The 17181-nt window shown below is 36.7% G+C and overlaps 1 protein-coding gene across 1 annotated transcript in view; it reads right to left on the reverse strand.

The window, feature by feature from the left end:
- Positions 1–17181, reverse strand: part of LOC124639814 (nucleoporin 88) — an 82526-nt gene that overhangs the window by 24663 nt on the left and 40682 nt on the right. The window contains exon 2 of the mRNA XM_047177295.1: positions 3811–3980. Coding sequence (XP_047033251.1) covers positions 3811–3980 — 170 coding nt within the window. The remainder of the gene's footprint in view (positions 1–3810; positions 3981–17181) is intronic.

Consider the following 17181-nt stretch of genomic DNA (forward strand, 5'->3'; position numbering starts at 1 on the left):
CCCGTTTAAAAATAGCTCGAAACCAACCTCAAAAATAAATCCCCTCAAATTACAGCTAAGAATAAAATCACACGTAAAGACAAAGAATAAGGAGGTATAATCTGGGTGTATTGGAGTCCCGAAGCGTCCGTACGTGTACCTCGGATTAACCGGCAAATTGGTTTAAGCCAAAAGCCGGGATCACGCCGCGAGAGAATCAATCCCAATCGCTGGAGACGTGAGGGCAAGCATGGAAACGGTTGGGGGTGAGTAACTTAAAATGGCAGTAGATCATAAGAAATTATTTAAATTAGAGATAACTATGCCTCTTAAAATATAATTTCCTTGTCATCATTTACATAAAGATAGAGAAGTGGATGTGACCCTTTTTTGCCACTTTCAAGATACTTACATATTTAAAACTAATTTTCAAAGGCTTAAATACGGTAATATTTACAAAACAGCACCCATTTATTTAGAAATCAAGTCACGCAGAAGTTGGGTTCCAAAATGGACATCTACTCCATACTTCCTTATCTCGATTTCGATTCCAATAGATTCTAATAAGATTAGTGTTGTCACACGGGTGTTAGATAAAATAGTTTGTGGCCTATAATTGGGGTTCAGGTCGGGCCGACCGATGTCAAACAAGGCTACACCAAAACGCACCCTAACCCCTGCAATCAAAGTGTAATTTGGTGCAAAAACATTTGCCATGGTCATCACTCGCATGACTAGACAATATCGACTCCGAAGGTGATGTCTGTCAACTGAGCTGCAAAATTGAACCTTGTTCTATAAACCTAAGGTTGGATTTTGTGTGTGGCTGTCACGGATAGTTTTCTCCGATCAAGTCCCGTTTACAAATTGGATCGGTCGCCGGGTAAATCAGGGTTACCCAGTAATTGAGACTTACAGGATCGTTCGGTTTGCGGGTAGGTCGACGTGGTTGAAGGATTAAGTTGCGATGTATCGCTATCTATCGATCTTGGGTTAATGTATGGGATTTGTCTTTGATGGTTATGGTAGGAGATTATGGTATTTGTTGTTACTGGTGTTTGGTTTTGGAGACATAATAAATCAATCTGAATCAGAGGATTTGTAATACTAGCCTTGGCATCGCTCTAGAAAAATATAACAGTTTAAAGTTAATGTAGCTTCTAAAATAAGACTGAAACTTATTCCAGCTTTTCCATTCCAAACAGAATCAATCCCTTACTTTCAAACTAACATCAAACAAACTTCCTTGGACGCAGGTTCTATTCCCGTGCGAGATCTACTTGTTTCGTTTGTGTTTAAAGAGGATCGACTGTCGGAATGTTTGACGTCTGTCTGTGCCAATAATGGACGTTTAATTATTTGTTAGGTTTTAACTGCTTTTTAGGGTTTAGCGACTGCTTAAGATACTTAAATTCAGAAGTTCGCGATTCGCGTCCAATAGAAACGTTACTGTTGTAGATTTGTAATTGATACCTTGTGTAATTTGAGGTCATTGATACAAGTATATTCTAATATTACTTTTATTTGAACGAAAAACAGCCAAAATAATGTGATTAGTGAAATACATTAGCTTTGAATATTTGATGTGTTATGTGTATGATGTAGCTCGCTTCATTATTTTTATTTACGTGTATAACTGTATTTACAGTAGGTGCCTATAAAAAATTTTAACACTCAATAATTAACGAGCAAACCACGCACCTCTTAAACCACCAAACAAAACAAAACATCCCACACCAACACCCAAATAATATAGCACCAAAAACAGCAGCAAACACAGTAAATATACCGACATAATATTTAGCGCGAGATTCGCTTCCGAAGCTCGGGAATGCACCGAACGGCCGACGATAAGGGGTTATCAAAGAATATACGAGCCCACTCGAGCTGAAGACGTTGGGACACAGAGTAAATTACACGAAGATATTGTGTTGTTTTAACGTTATTATGAAGTAATAAAAGGTGAATTTGTGAGTTTGGGGAATGTTAGATCTGGTATATTAATGGATAGACTTTTAGATAAAGATAATTTGAAGGTTAGGTTTAATACACGCTTCAGAATCAGTAATGAACTTTATGATGCATTATTTAAATATTATAGTGATATAGATTTAAAAATCAAAATTAATGAGCAGAAAGGAGCGAAATCTAAACAATCATTTTCTGCAATCCACACCAAAAGTCATCCATATACACGACGAAAATATAAACAGAGTGTAAAACTCAAATCCAGGGTGCAGACGGTAAGACTGAACATCTTAGCATAATTAGCCGAAAGGGGTCGTTTATTGCTAATATTAGTTGTACGGATTAATACCAACGGGTCCTGAGCTGTGCTGTGAATGCTAACTGCTATTATCATAAGTTAAGAGCAATGTATTTGATGTTGTTTCGTAAGTTTTTTGTAGGGGATTATTTTTACATGCATGACAAAAGATTGGAGTTTGAAGAGCTTACATCACTACCATGATTAACTTTGAGTTTGAAAGTAGGCGGCTCAATAAACCTGCAGATAGTAGTTGATTGAAAAGGGCTTTTAACTTCTTTGTTTGTATAAATAGCAAACTTTATTAAAATTTCAGAGACAGTTAAGAACAGAAACAATATTAACCGTTCGGATAAATGACTTGCTTTTTCGCCCCCAACCGTATAAAAATTAAATCAATCCTCTAACCTACTTATCATAAACTTGGAAACAATTTTGATACTTGGTCGGCGCTCAATCGAAACACTTAATTGAAACTCATCGAGTCGTATAATACTCGTCTTAGGGACGAAGCCACAATACGTATCGGTACGTATAAATTCTAATGCAGAAATCCAAAAACATTACAAAAGCCACCCCTTGAAGCTCCCGTCGTGGTGGATGCGGGCAAATCTTCGAATTAATTTTACTGCCGAAATATGCAAATTTGGAGATATAGCCGCCTAATAACATGTACAAAAGAGTGGTGACTCCGAGCGCGAAACACTTAGACTATATTGTGGTGGGCTGCGCGGTAGCTTTGTGCCTAATCTGAGCCAGCCTTTGAGAGGTTGGACTAAATATACTTTTAGATAATCATTATTTTGTCAAACAAATAATAAATACTTAGTGAAACTGTTCAATGATTAGGCGTTTCTTAAACTTACTATGTATTTTTTTTAATGTATGCAATTTACGCTTAGATATGAACTAACTAAAATGGTTAATCTCATTCTAGCGATTGTGTACTTCCGAATCTTACCTAATTTTGGCTATCCCACCTCCTTCAAAGCTTAGCCCCATCTACAAGTTGTCACCTAAACAATAATCTATGCCTTAATCGTTACCTCAGGCTAACATTATAGCCGCTTCGAGGAGCTTAATAGGTTACAAAATTTACCGTGATAGTAGAAAATACACGATGCTTACGTGCCAGCTTTCTCGGGAACTTATCAGGCTTTATTAGATTTCAGGTGCATAGTTTCTTCACTAGACGCGGTTAAGCCTTCATTTTATAGTTGAAATTTGTTGCACTACATTGGCCTTTTGTTTAAAACTTTGCTGGCCACAGATTTATTAATTATATTAAACGCTGTTAGGGGTGGGGTTTTATTTATTTTGTTGACAAAGGCTTTACACGTTAACAAAATTTGGTTTGGTGTTTGATTTTAGAGATATTAATCTCATATCTCAAATAGATCGTAAGATATCCGATGAATTTTGTGCCAGAATTCGCAAGATTGCATATTCTTATATGAAAATTTCAAGTATATATTATGTGAAAGTAACTAAAAAGCGATGGGGCTTCAAAATTGATTTAAACGAAAAAACTATTTATAAAAATACCATAAAGTAGTTACACTTACTTGCACAAAACAGACTGGTTGCCTGAATCAAAGAGCCCTGCTCTGCCCCATCGCGAAGGCAGTTCAGCAATGGTGACTCCTCGTGATCCCCACACGCAGATGCGACTTCCACAGCTGCTGGTCATGATGCGCTCCACGTGGAACGATGGTGGCACCAGGAATAGAAGTTTCTGGAAAGAACATATGAGATCGAGGTTAAAAAGGTATACCTTCAGAGGCCGTTTGGCATATTTAAGAACATCCTGACACTGAGATTAGTTAACCTAAAGCAGGCTCTCAGATAAGAAAAAACCAAACACACAAGTTGCTGTTAGATAATCTTCTAAATTATACGTGGTGCAATATTCAATAACAGTTTTTGACAGATTTGTTTTGAGAGTTTTAGTAAAAATACAAAAAATCTATTTACCAGGCCACCGCATACACAACCAAGATACCTAGTTTCACTATGTACATTGCAGCGCTAAAACCCATCAACTGCCAAGAAGGAGCGCTAAGACTCGATCCCGATTCTATTTCACACTCCGCGATCAAGGCAACTTTTTCAATTTCCTTTAGAAATAAGCGCTGTGCGGACCGCGGGCGGCCGTCAAACGATAAATGATTATAACTATGACGTCAGGGAAACGAGCCAAGGCGCCGGTGTAATGAGAAATAAGGCGAAAAAATCCGACGAAGCCAGGAAGCCGGCAACGCTTCCTACTTTATTTTTTGTTCCTTTTATTGATTAAAAAACTTTCCTAATCATATTTCTCCTTCGTCTCGGGAGATAGTTAGGTTATCGGCGCTGTTGTGGATTCTCATGTTGATTGCTTTTGTTTTTTTGACATATTTTTTTTAGTATAGCAATTTTCTTTGATATTTTATATGAAGTAAAATTTTGAGGTTATTTTATCAGCACCAAAAACAAGAAAATTGGTTATGTCTGGCTTGAAAAGCTGTTCTAAACATCTTGCAAAGAAATAACTACATGTAATCTGTAGTGCAGTGCCAACAAAATGGCTTGCTATGTGTAACAACACAAAAATATCTAATACAATTTAAACAAAACAAACCTAAATCAATGCACAGCAAAGCGCGCCATCCAAACCAGATATTAATAGTCTAATCGCGATACTAACTATTGCACTGTTTCCAGTACATTAAATACTACGCAAACTTGCCAAGCACAGCCCCTGTTTCAAACTGTTCAATGTAGTATAATGGTCTATTAATATTCGGCTGGTCAAAGGATTGTCATTGAATTTGAATCTTTGTTGTCAAGTTGATGAAGTGTGGTTTCTGTTGCTCTGTGAGTTTGCTCTCACATATAATTTAGTTATGTTCATAATAACGAATAAGAAGATCAAAACAGATTAAAAAAACTTTTAAGTCATCCACATAGATAGATCATAGCAATGTGAATTTGACAATAACCGTTAACATGATCGACTCCGGAAAAGTAATATAAAGCCATAAAACAAAGAATGGTATATTCAAAGACTACCCACAGGAATATATCTAAAACGAAACACAATAGATAGAGGTTCACCCTCTTCGGCCATTATTTAAAACATTGAAAAACCCAAACGGCCACAGTGCATTAGCGGGTGATTATCGAAAAGAATCAAAGTGGGTTAACCCTACCGAACGGAACCCGGAACGTTTTGACCCACGCGGTAACGTTAAGTTGGGGTCTAAGAGACAGCGGGAATGATTTTCCAGAAAATAGATTTGAACAGTATTACGCCAAATAACACAAAACTGCTACATTTCTTGCTCAATCACAAATGCATGTTTAAATTGGACATTATTGGGAGAATAACAAAGGTTTGGAAATAACATAATTACGAACAAAAAGGCTACATCAAACTCTACACATATAATTCCAGCAACAACCATACACTACCTTTTTAACAGTCTCAGAAAGAAAAGAAACACTTTTTTCCCCAAAACTACGACACATCTCAACCCTTCACTACTCCAACACTTTTTTTCATCCTTACCCCATCTTTCAATAGCGCCCCACAGTGTGACCAACTCACACGCTGCGGTCACAGCGGGGTGGGCATAAATTCAGCCGACGAAAACCTCCGACAGTCCCGAAGCGTAGCCTACGCGACGCGATAATGGCTTCGAATTTCACGCCTAAAATATGGCTGTAGACTTTTTTTTTGTTTGGGAAAAGAAATGATTTTTTTAAGGGTTAATTTTTGGGTTACAGGTTTTGTGAATAAAATTATCTGGTAAATATTGATTAAACTAGGACACGCTCAAGAGTATTTTTCTGGGCTTATTCAGTCGAAACGGCAATCATACTTAATACAATCTTACGTATAACGTAAATATAAACGAAACCTTAACACTGAAAAATACATTACATATGCAAATTCATAAACAAAAGCACAATAAAAATAAGAGCCGGGTATTATTGTGGTTACGTATTAAAATTCCTGATAGGTACACACATAGCTGAGCCTCGAACAATTAAGCGAAGGTGGGTGTCTAAGGGGACCGGGAGGGCAGGGCTATTCGCCATATTTAATAAAATAATAATATTATGAAAAAAAATTAAATTATTCATCTCGCGTACGTCCGTGTATCGCGATCGGTGTCCCAGCCAGATATGTATAAATTTTTTTTTCGCCATTCCGTTTTACGTGACCGAGGAGGCTCGCAAAGATTGCCAGTGCGGTGCATGTTTTCAAATAATTGTTTGTATTTTTTCATTTTAATTCTTCCACGGGTGGAATTTTAATGATGCGTTTGTATAAAAGATTGGACGATGCTAAGCGTTTATATAAAATTTTCGCAGCAGGATTAAAAAGGAAAATCGCCTTTGGATTAAGAGCGGCGGTCAGTTTTTATAGGTACGAGACTCGTGTTTTAGTTTATGTTTTTTCGCTTTATTTTGTATGAACGATTTATGTAGAATATGAAAAATGCTTGTGGCACAAAGTTATTCATATTATTCTAACGTAAAACACGTTGTGTAGGGTTGATACTGATTGTGCCTTACTTTTCACAATATAATTTCGACCAATATGAAGGCATATTTTCCAACGCGTAAATACCATCAGCCATTGTACGTAGTTCGTCAGATAATACGAATGTCATGGATATAAGGGCATTCTATAAATGGTTGACATGGACCAAAACTCAAAAAGGGTACAGAATATGACAATACTATACTAATGAAAAAACAAGCATCAATTTATCGTACCGATTAGCTTAGTGAATACAACTCGATCCAAAAAACATCAGCAATCAACAATTCCTACAAAAAATACAGTCTCAAAACTATAAATAAGGTGCAACTAAACTTTACACATAAACCGATCTAAGTGCAGCTACTTATTATGAATTAAATACTGTAAGTCGACACGTTATTAAAGTTGGTACCGCTACTCGACGAGAGATGGCGCTAGCAGTCGAATAACTTGAGCTTAGGGAATTTTAGTACGAAGTTACTGTATCATACCGAAAATACAAATTTTAGTTTTGGAGATGATATTTTAAAGAATTTGGAATGTGTGAAATAAAATTTTTCGTTTCGATTATAAGTGTAAATGATTGAAGGCTACGTGGACTACGAACGCTACGCCGTAGCAACACAAGAAAATGCTACGAAAGTTTTCTTATTTTTGGACTGTGTAACTGTATTTTTTTCTCGCGCTTTTTTATTTTTTATCATGTTAGGCTGAAAAAAAGCTAACCTAGATATATGAAGGAAGCATTGGCTTGTTGACATGGCCGGCGGGCTAATTAAAACTTTCAATTACATCTCATATGACAAAAGCGTCAGAATCAACTATCAAAGAAGTAAAGCATAAAGAAATGTTGAATCATTTAAAATAATAAAGAAGAATAAGACTTGCTAAAAACCACATGTACATATGTGTGCGTATCATACGTTCCGCATAAGCCAATACAATTCAAAACTTCAATAAATGTTTTTATCAATCGATACCTCATTGCCCTCTAATTAAATACAAGAAAAACTTATCCTTTGTGAACATTTCCTACAAACTACTAAAGACCCTTGACATTAAACTAACGGGACTATGCTTTAAGTAACTTTGTATCTTAAGTTTTTCAATCCTCATTAGACTACTGAAAGCAAGACTTTGGAGAGTTACGGAGAAAAAGCTGCACAGATAGATTTAATTAGAACCTTAGTAAGTACAAGATCGTAACCGCCATTGGTAGGTTATTAAAGAAAATATGTCATTTAATTGCTTCTTTTAACTTTCTTTTATTAGCAGAAAGGTGTTAATAGAGAGACATGTCTTGAAGAAAACTTGAATTAAAAGATAAATATGATTCATTCATTAATTTACCATGACTTCAAGGCTTTCATTGCTTTGAAGGGCGGTCTACATGTCCTAATTAGACTCTAGAAAAGTGCAAAGTTTTTGCATACATTATCAATACATCGACCTAAATAAGGCCTACTTACCTGACTTTTCACCACTTCAAGGGCGCTAAAACACCCATCAATACAAAAACCGCGACCGAACCCGAAAACTCTCAAAAAAACCTAACAAAAGAAAGTCGCATACACCATTAGCGGCTCTTCCAAAACTTCTAAGGTCCACCTGTTCTAAAAACACCAGGGTACGACATCGAACCGCGAATAGTTAGAAAACTCGACACATAAATCAGCCAACTCCTGCTCAACGTACTCTCTTCAGGACCATTAGCATTTTTTATGCATAGGAATCGATCCAGAGACCGGCTAATGCCTCCCACGATACATTAATATCTTAGTTTTTATGACTCTTCTGCAACAATTCGTCTCGTATCGTGGTGTATAACCACCTTCGCAATCACACACAAACTTCATCTCTATTCCTCAGACTTAAGGTGGTAAGTTCTCTGTCGAAGAGGCAGCGGGATGTGGATTTGCTCGCGGATTAAGCCGCGTTTACAGTTTAGCTCAAAAGTTATGCTATATTTGTGAAGTGTACAAATATTTGGGCTAAGATCGGATTAAGGTGTGTGTGAGACGGTGATTGTGAAATGTGAAACTATAGTGATTGGGTTGTAGAAAAAAAATCGACAACTTATTCATCGAAAGGTATATGAATAATTATTCCAATGTGTGAATGAATTAGATATAAAGGAGAGCCAGGGGTCAAAGAGATTGATTCAACTGTCAAAGATACTTAATGATCATTGACTTGATCACATTTATACGATTTTACTTCATTATATTGTTACTTGAAATAGTAGATTACGGATATGAAAACGGGATTCAAAAATTCTTTATTCAAAGTTGGTCTTTTGGGTCCTACAGAATAAAAATTAAGTTCTTAAGCCCATGAACACACCTTTATTCAAATCGGAGTTGATAATAGGTGGATCTGGTGATTTCCTTAGCGCGGCCATTTTTCTTTCACGGCCACTTTGAGATTAAAAGTTTGGAAAATGAAACGTTCGGCGCTACTTCGCTATTTTTAACGTATCGGGGCATCGGCGAAGTTTGAAAAGTTTCAGAGAGTAAATGTGTTTTTTTTTTCTTTTGGAAGAATTTTTGAATTTTATATTTTGAATTCGGGTGTTGATATCTGTGATTACCAAGTTTGCCATAGCAGGGTAACTCAATCAATAAGCTTTTCTTATATAGCACGTTGTGCGTTTCTGCAGGGATTACTCTTTACATGGTTAAATTGAACAAATTCTAACCTATTTTTATTTAACGACAAAATATCAACAATATCTTACTACCGAATAATTAAAGCCATTTTAGGTAGATCGATCATGTTTACAATTTCAAGGACACATTATTGCGCTTATTCTGAAAATACCACAACTACCTTCATTTCTACATCATCCTCTTCCCATAACTCCCCGATCATTCGCTTCTAAAGCAAAAATATGAGCGATATTATGTTAATACACAATACAGCACGTTCTTTCCTGGCAGCAAGCCAGCTACGTTATCGGTAGCGTCCTCTGAATATTATGACCAATACTTTAGCTTGGATTAAAAACTTATTTAGCTGTTCTAATGGTAACTTGGTTATTTTTGGCAAGTTTTTTGAGAATTTATTTGAGGATTTCGGGTATTATGAGAGAAGAAATGTATTTGTATGATGATGGGTCTTAAAGATTGAATAAATTCTTGAAGTAGTAAATTATGTCTGTGTAAAGCTAACTTATAACAGAGCTAGGTACTCGTATTTTAAATTTAATAGAAATATTGAAATGTTAGCTGAATCACGATAGGTTTCCAAAAGCATGGATCATTATCGTGTTTACAACAGAATACTCTATTAAATCATCAGAATAATCCATTAATTTACCTGAATGTATAACCGTAACGCCATCGTTACCAATAGGCCTACAGCATTCTAGCCAAGCTTTAGCTAAAAAGTCCATCCTACACTAAGGCCAAAACATTTTAATCTCTCACCCATACATGAGGTATCAAATTATCTCATCATAGAGCTAATGCGACGGTATCTAAGTAGCGCACAACCCACCCAATATCCTGGCACGGAGCCATCTTGTATACCAACCTTTACGTAAAGCTGATGTACTGTTTTACAATTTTTGTATCGTAATGCCTGAAGTTTTTTTTTGGTTTTGGAGCTAGGTGGATTAATTGGGATGTTGCAGGTAGTGGGATAAGGTTTCGTTTCGGCAGGACAGGTCTCTTGCTGTGGTAAAATTAATTGTTTTAGAAAGATGAGGAAAAATACCGATATTCAGGTAGGTACATAAGGAAAGCTTTAAAAACGTGGATCGACTCGATCGAGTTATTTTTGTGCCTCCAATTTCACATGGAGGAGGATAATTTTCTGCGAATTAACCTTGATGCTGGAAAAGCCAACCAATTTGGATTCGGAAAGAGCTTAAGACATGCAAAACAAAAGGCCATTAACTCCCAAACAATACAGGACAAACAAAATTTTCCGCCAACTTGAACATGGGATATTATTTTTAATATCAAAAAAATAAACGCTGAACGGTTTGCGAAATCGTTTCGGCCATCTTTCCATTACCGCAAATTACCGGGTGAGGCCAGGGCTAAATAACGTCACGTATTTAATTACGAGCTCCGCGGAGCCTCAAAAGTGACGCTTTTGAATTGAAAGCTAGAGTTTGGGACACATAGTTAGGGAGCTCTGGTAACTGGGCAGGTTCGAAGTTTACAAAGGTCCTTCTTAATACCTACCAATTTGGGCACAGACTCAGGTAAACATTAGTTCGGTGGAATGGTAGGTACATTTTGATACTTTCATGTACATAGATGCAGCGGCTCCTAATTGTGTATTTGATTTATGTAGATAAAAGCTATTGTTACAATTCAAATAAATAGCGATCAAGACAACCACAAGGTAGGGTTACAAGGATGGACGTCCTTGCTGTTTAAAAAATATGAAAATAGGGCAAAAGCTAAGAAAACACCTAGAAACCTGTACAAAGATGTTGAACAAGCTACACAATCTCCTCATCCGTGTATCTCAACAGCCGGAGGTCAATCCAGTCGGCCACTCTAATGTTTACTGATAAAAAGAAAACCAATTTGCGTTCCCACCCCCAACCGCCCCTGCCACAAAGGAGCGCTATCTAGCGATAAATTATCGAAATTATTGCATTAAAAATTCCATCTAGTAAGTCAAAGCGAGCCATTATGGCCGCTCCGTGCCACGTCTAAAAGTAAAACGACGTAACTGCATTGTTCTCCGTACATTTTGCGACGTTTCAGTTCCGTGTATGTAATTTTTCTTGGTAAACGTTATGGGAAACCGTTTTTCTCTCGGAGACGAGATACTTTGATATATTTAGGTTGTTCGGCTACAGTTTTTTGTTTAAGGATTTTAATGAATGTTTAATGAATTTGTCTGGTTTTCTCGTAAGTGGGTATTATTAGCTGTTGTTTGTTGATCGTTTGTGTGTTTGATATTTGGAGTGTAAACAGTAATTTGCCCATATCCATATATACTTACTTCATTTTTTCAAAGAGCATATTTAACTATTTCTATGTACTACCGACCCCAAATAACTTGCGAGCAGAGCAGGAAGAACTAGTTCTATATATCAATCAGACCAACAAAAACAAATTTTACTGCTACAAAAACAAGACGTATATTCCAGAACTTTCTATACGAATGCATACACGTACGTACGGGAGGTGCAGCCAATTTCCTGCAACGGCTCATTCCAGCTAATTTTCATATTAACGAACGTGTCTAGTCTGTCCCGAACGATACGAGTCGCTTGTAATAAGCTATTGTTTATTAATGTTGCGAGTTTTCTTGTGGAGTACTAGGTATTATGTTTAGTGAGTTTGAACTTGATATTTGAGTTGTTTAATTGATTAAGGGGAAAGGAGGGATTTTTGGAAACGGCGGCATTGTATGGGAGGTAATTTTGAATCATCACCTACAGCTTTGTAATTTTATGGAATCAAGAAGAGTGAAGTAGATTTCCGACATAGTGCATGGCCAGATGTTTTTTACAGGTACACGAATCTGAATTCGGAAGGTAGGCTTAACTTTTAATAGATTATACTGCAATACTTTTTGCTCATTTAGGGATTTTACTAAATTGAGACTAAAAGACCAATCGGTAACACGGTAGCTAGTACTTCCATAATATGGTTACCTCCACCATCTCACCCATACGAACAGCCGGCCAATTTATCCCAATGTCCTACCAAGACTTGCGAACAATTTAATATAAAACGCGAACGGCGGAAACAGCCGAAGTCTGCCGATGATGTAGTCCAATATCGCACGCCTTGTTAATATAAATTTTGCACGGGCCATCGTCTGGTGGAAACTGTAAAAATATAAATTAAATTCAGCTGCTGTTTTGGCCTTGCATGCTTTTTTCGGAGATAAACTTTTTATGGGAACAATGGAGTTTGCGATTTTTACTTAATTGCATTCTGTGGTCAGTGTTGTAGGTTGACGTGAAGTTAGATGGCCTTTAGGTACATAAAATAACCAATTCTCCAAAACTTAAGAATATTCTTATATGACTACTATAAACAGATTATCAAATTATCTAATTGCGAAAATAAGTGTCACTAGGATTGAAAAGCTTTAAGAACATTTCCAAATGTTTGTTTGCCATCTTCATTGCAAAAGTGATAGGTAATTTAGATCAATTTATGAACTCGAAACAAGCAATTGGCTTTCTCTGCAGACTACGTTACCTACATAAATATATCCGATCTCAAAAAAATATCAGCCACCCAAAATTAAAAACACTCCATATAATTGGTTTCTAATTTCCAACAGCCCCCCTCCCCCCTTACGACACAAAATCACTTGCGACTAATAAACGCGCCTCCGTTAATTCATCATTGTTTTTCGCTAATAAAAACATGACAAAAACACATCTTTTTCTTGGCGATTCTCCCCTCGGTTGGGACACCTATCGGTGAAATTTTGATAAAAAAGTCTGTCATTTTGAGAACACTTTTTAAGTAGGTTTGCACGTAACGGCATTCAACTAGTTTTAAGTCTGTTTATAAATAAATAGGTCTCACTTAATGTCATTTGTCCCAGTATTAGAATTTTGCTACGTTTTCAGCAAGAGTATGTTATATTGTGTCCTATGTGCATTTTTGATAGATTGTAGTTGTGGCAGGGGTTACTAGTTCGACAAGTTATTTAGTTAATTGCACTTCTTGTATTTTGAGTACTTGTTAGATATAAAAATCTGATTTTAGTCTGATCTTAAATTAGCCATAACATTCTTTTAACATCAATAAGCCACAGTTAAGACGGCCACTTAAAAAATCACCAAGATGGCCTAATCCAAAAGAAAATAAAAAAAATATGAAAAACACAAAAGCATCACGCATAAAATTTAATTCCAGCAAGAAAAACCATCAAAACAAAAGGAGCGAAACCGTGAAAAAAGCACTAGTGGGCAATAACGGCCTAACTCCTCGTACCTACTCGTATAGATCGAGAATATTTTAAAGTGATGTGCTCCTAGCAAATAATGAAATTATGCCGAGAGGGGAGAGTGGGGCTCCTCGGCCCATCTTCCACTTTTTCCTCCTTTTGTTTGTTTATTCGTTATTTATCGGTAGATCGAGGAGCCACCTTATAGATTAACATCAAAGGCATTTTACGGCGTATACGATCTCGTTAAAATTGAATGGCCCCCTGTAATGAGGGGGAATTGGTGTTCGGATCAGGTATATTTTTGAGCTTCTTAATAAACTTGAAAGAAGTCTAAGTGTGGGCGAAAGGTATGGCTCAATTACGTTAGGAAAACGAGTCGATGGAAGTGTAGGAAGTAATAATTAGTGTAAGAAATATCAAGCTAATACAACAATTGGTTAGAGACTGTTTAAATGAATCATGTATACAATTCAACATTAATACCTTATGTACACTAACTTGCAGAGCCATAATTTCATTAATACCGTCCACTTAGTAGACGACATAAAATTCTTCTACACGCATAAATACAAAGCAAGAAAATGTGATCAAAATCGTCCGCAGACCACCCGAACAGTCGTTATCGTGCTTATTGTTGTTTTTAATGAAATGTGACCGAAATGATGGCCGCCGAAGCTTTGTCCGTCGGATCGGTGTCCATTATCCCCCTTTTCCCTCTTAATATCCTGAAGGACCCGCAATAAAATTTGCTTCGCTATTCGGACGAGGTTGCGTGGAACTGATCGTGTGACAACTTTAGAGTGGTAGATAAAGTTTGTGATGCGTTTTATGTTCGCTCTTATTAGGATTGGTTTGTTTTTGGGATAAGGGACTGGTGATACAAGGTTAGGTAGATAGAGGTACAATTGTTAAATGAAGTTTGGTATTATTAAACGTATTGTAAGTTCCCTTTTGACCTGTGCCGTGAAAAGAGGAGAGAGAGAAATAGGAATGTTACAACCGTTAAAACGGATTCAATTCAAACAAAAACCAAGGAACAAATACCCCAAATCTGTTTTCGACTATCGAAAAAAAGCCCAATGCAAATTTAAGGGACAACGACCGAAAAAACACGCAGAGGAAATTAATAAAACACCCACTAAAGCGAAAACAGGCGGAAAAATAGAGGCGGGGGAATAATAGAGGAAAAAAATGTCGACCAGCAACGTGCTCTTCATTAAGGCGGAATGGAAACACCGGATGAATTGATCAATCAGAAATTTTATGGCCGAGAATCACTCAACGGAAAATAATTCCCCGGCCGTTTCGTGCTTGGCTCATCGCCGCTGTTTTAATTTCGCCCTCTTGGGGAGATCGAGTGTCATCCAATCTATCTGACGACTTGAAGAAAAAAATGCCATCATCACCCCCTCCCCTTTCGTGGAGACCGTCTTAAAGACCGGCGGGCGATTATGTTCGTGGGACTGACGATTGTTGGATATCGATACCAATTGTAATCGATGTACCGATTGTCCTCAATGCCATCGGCATTTGGTGGAAATCTCTACAACGTATTTGATGTTCCATATTATTCTTGTAGTTTATTATTAACTTTACAGCATACTGCAGATGTTATTTATTTTTATCTGAATTATTAAGTACACTTCTCCCTATAGAACTAACAGCAATCATTGTCACATCGTTAATCTCAAACTACATGAAAACAATCACAATACTCTCAACCACCATAATTACTCAGTCATTGTTAACACCCAAACACCGATGTATCGATGTTTAGATTAACGTGAACAAGCAATTTGACGAGTAATCGCTCCCCATCAGCGCGGTAATATCGCATTCTGTTTGCAATCACTAATTAATCAAGATCAAACGGAAATAACAATCGCTTGCGCATTCATCATCTAGACAGACATCTAGGGCCTTACTACAAAAACTTTAAACCCTGTTTTACACTTGTCTAATAAAATTTTGGCTGCAAAATAAACCATATGTCAACGTCATAATTTGACATTTTTTTAGACAAGGCATAAACTGACGTTCAAAAGTTTTTGTGGTAAGACGGCTAATGTTTTATGGAAGAAAAAATTGATTATGGTTATTAGGGATAATTTCACACTAGTCGGGAAGAGTGGAGATTATTTTCTACTTAAAAAATCTTATTTACCATATGGATTGCCACCGCGTTTTCAGCGGTAATGACGCGGGGAATTCCGATTAGTTTAGCTAAGGTATGTAAGCTGATATCGCAAACATGTGTTAGACTTAAAATCAAACCGAACAATGCAACATCTCGACCAACGATTTCCAAAACATCCTTATTTATTAACATTAACAAGCCCAAAAAAAGGACGCGTCAGCTGCCTCCCATTATTCCAAAAAAATACACCGTCCATCGCTTATTATCCGAAAATTTGGAAGATAATTCTCCAAAGGAAAAGATGGGAAGGCATTAAAATAGCAATCAAACTGGCAATTTTGGGGGTGAAGTATGCGAATTCAAAAAAGTACTGCGTACCGATTTGGGATGCAAACCTGCTAAGATGGCCGCCTATATCAGATTTGAATAAAGATCTGCCGTGGACAGGGACTTGTTCCGAATTCGTGAATAATTGAAAGGCCGTTTCTTTATATTGAATTTGTTTTTTTGACGGTCAATTTGTTATGCGGCTGGAATTAGACGAGCGGAATTTTCAAATGTTTATTTTTGTAAACTTATTGGGATAGGAGGACCAAAATGTTGAATGTGATTTAGCATCAAGTTCTATGAATGTTGATTTAGTAAAACATTACTAGAGATATTTCTATCCTTTAATTGGCATTTTATCTGTTTTGTTTGCAATCTGAACAAATCTTTTGCCACATAATTAACGCGAAATCAAATTTTCAAAACCCCACTAAAACAAAAGACGCTCCCAACAATTGATTTCCATACCCCGGGGAGCATTAAAACGAGTGCAATACCTACACGGCAAAACAAGCGAGTTGCAATCTTAAAAAATAATAGGCATTAAACATCACCCCATGATCAAGGTTTAGAGACTCGAACGATCAGCCCCGAAGCTATCTTCATTAATGAAAACCATAAAAGTGGGGCTCCGCGGCCCGAAGGACCGTAGCGTAAAAATTCGCGTCAAACGGCCAACGCCTTATTAAGCCCGCAAGGGACTCAGGTGGGGATGAAAAAATTATAGTATTTAACGATATTAAGTTATTGAAGTTAGATTGGTAGCTTAATTGGTTTCTTGATCGATTTTGCTGATGGCTTTAAATATTTTGGCAAGTGCTACCGGGTTTTTCTAAGGAGTACTTATTTTAATGACAGTACTCAGTCAGACGTTACATGTTTTACAGATTTTTCACACTTTTTGGATTGATTTTGGATCAACTAACTGTAAAAATAATTAAGGGTTTTATCAGTTTAAAGTAAATCTTATTATTAATGAATCATATTATCCAAAACTTACCAGATACAGAAAAAAGCCAAAAAAATATCTAAAATAAGTATCATCAATGTAAA

The sequence above is a fragment of the Helicoverpa zea genome, chromosome 19, assembly GCF_022581195.2.
Source record: "Helicoverpa zea isolate HzStark_Cry1AcR chromosome 19, ilHelZeax1.1, whole genome shotgun sequence".
Taxonomy (NCBI): Eukaryota; Metazoa; Arthropoda; class Insecta; order Lepidoptera; family Noctuidae; genus Helicoverpa; species Helicoverpa zea.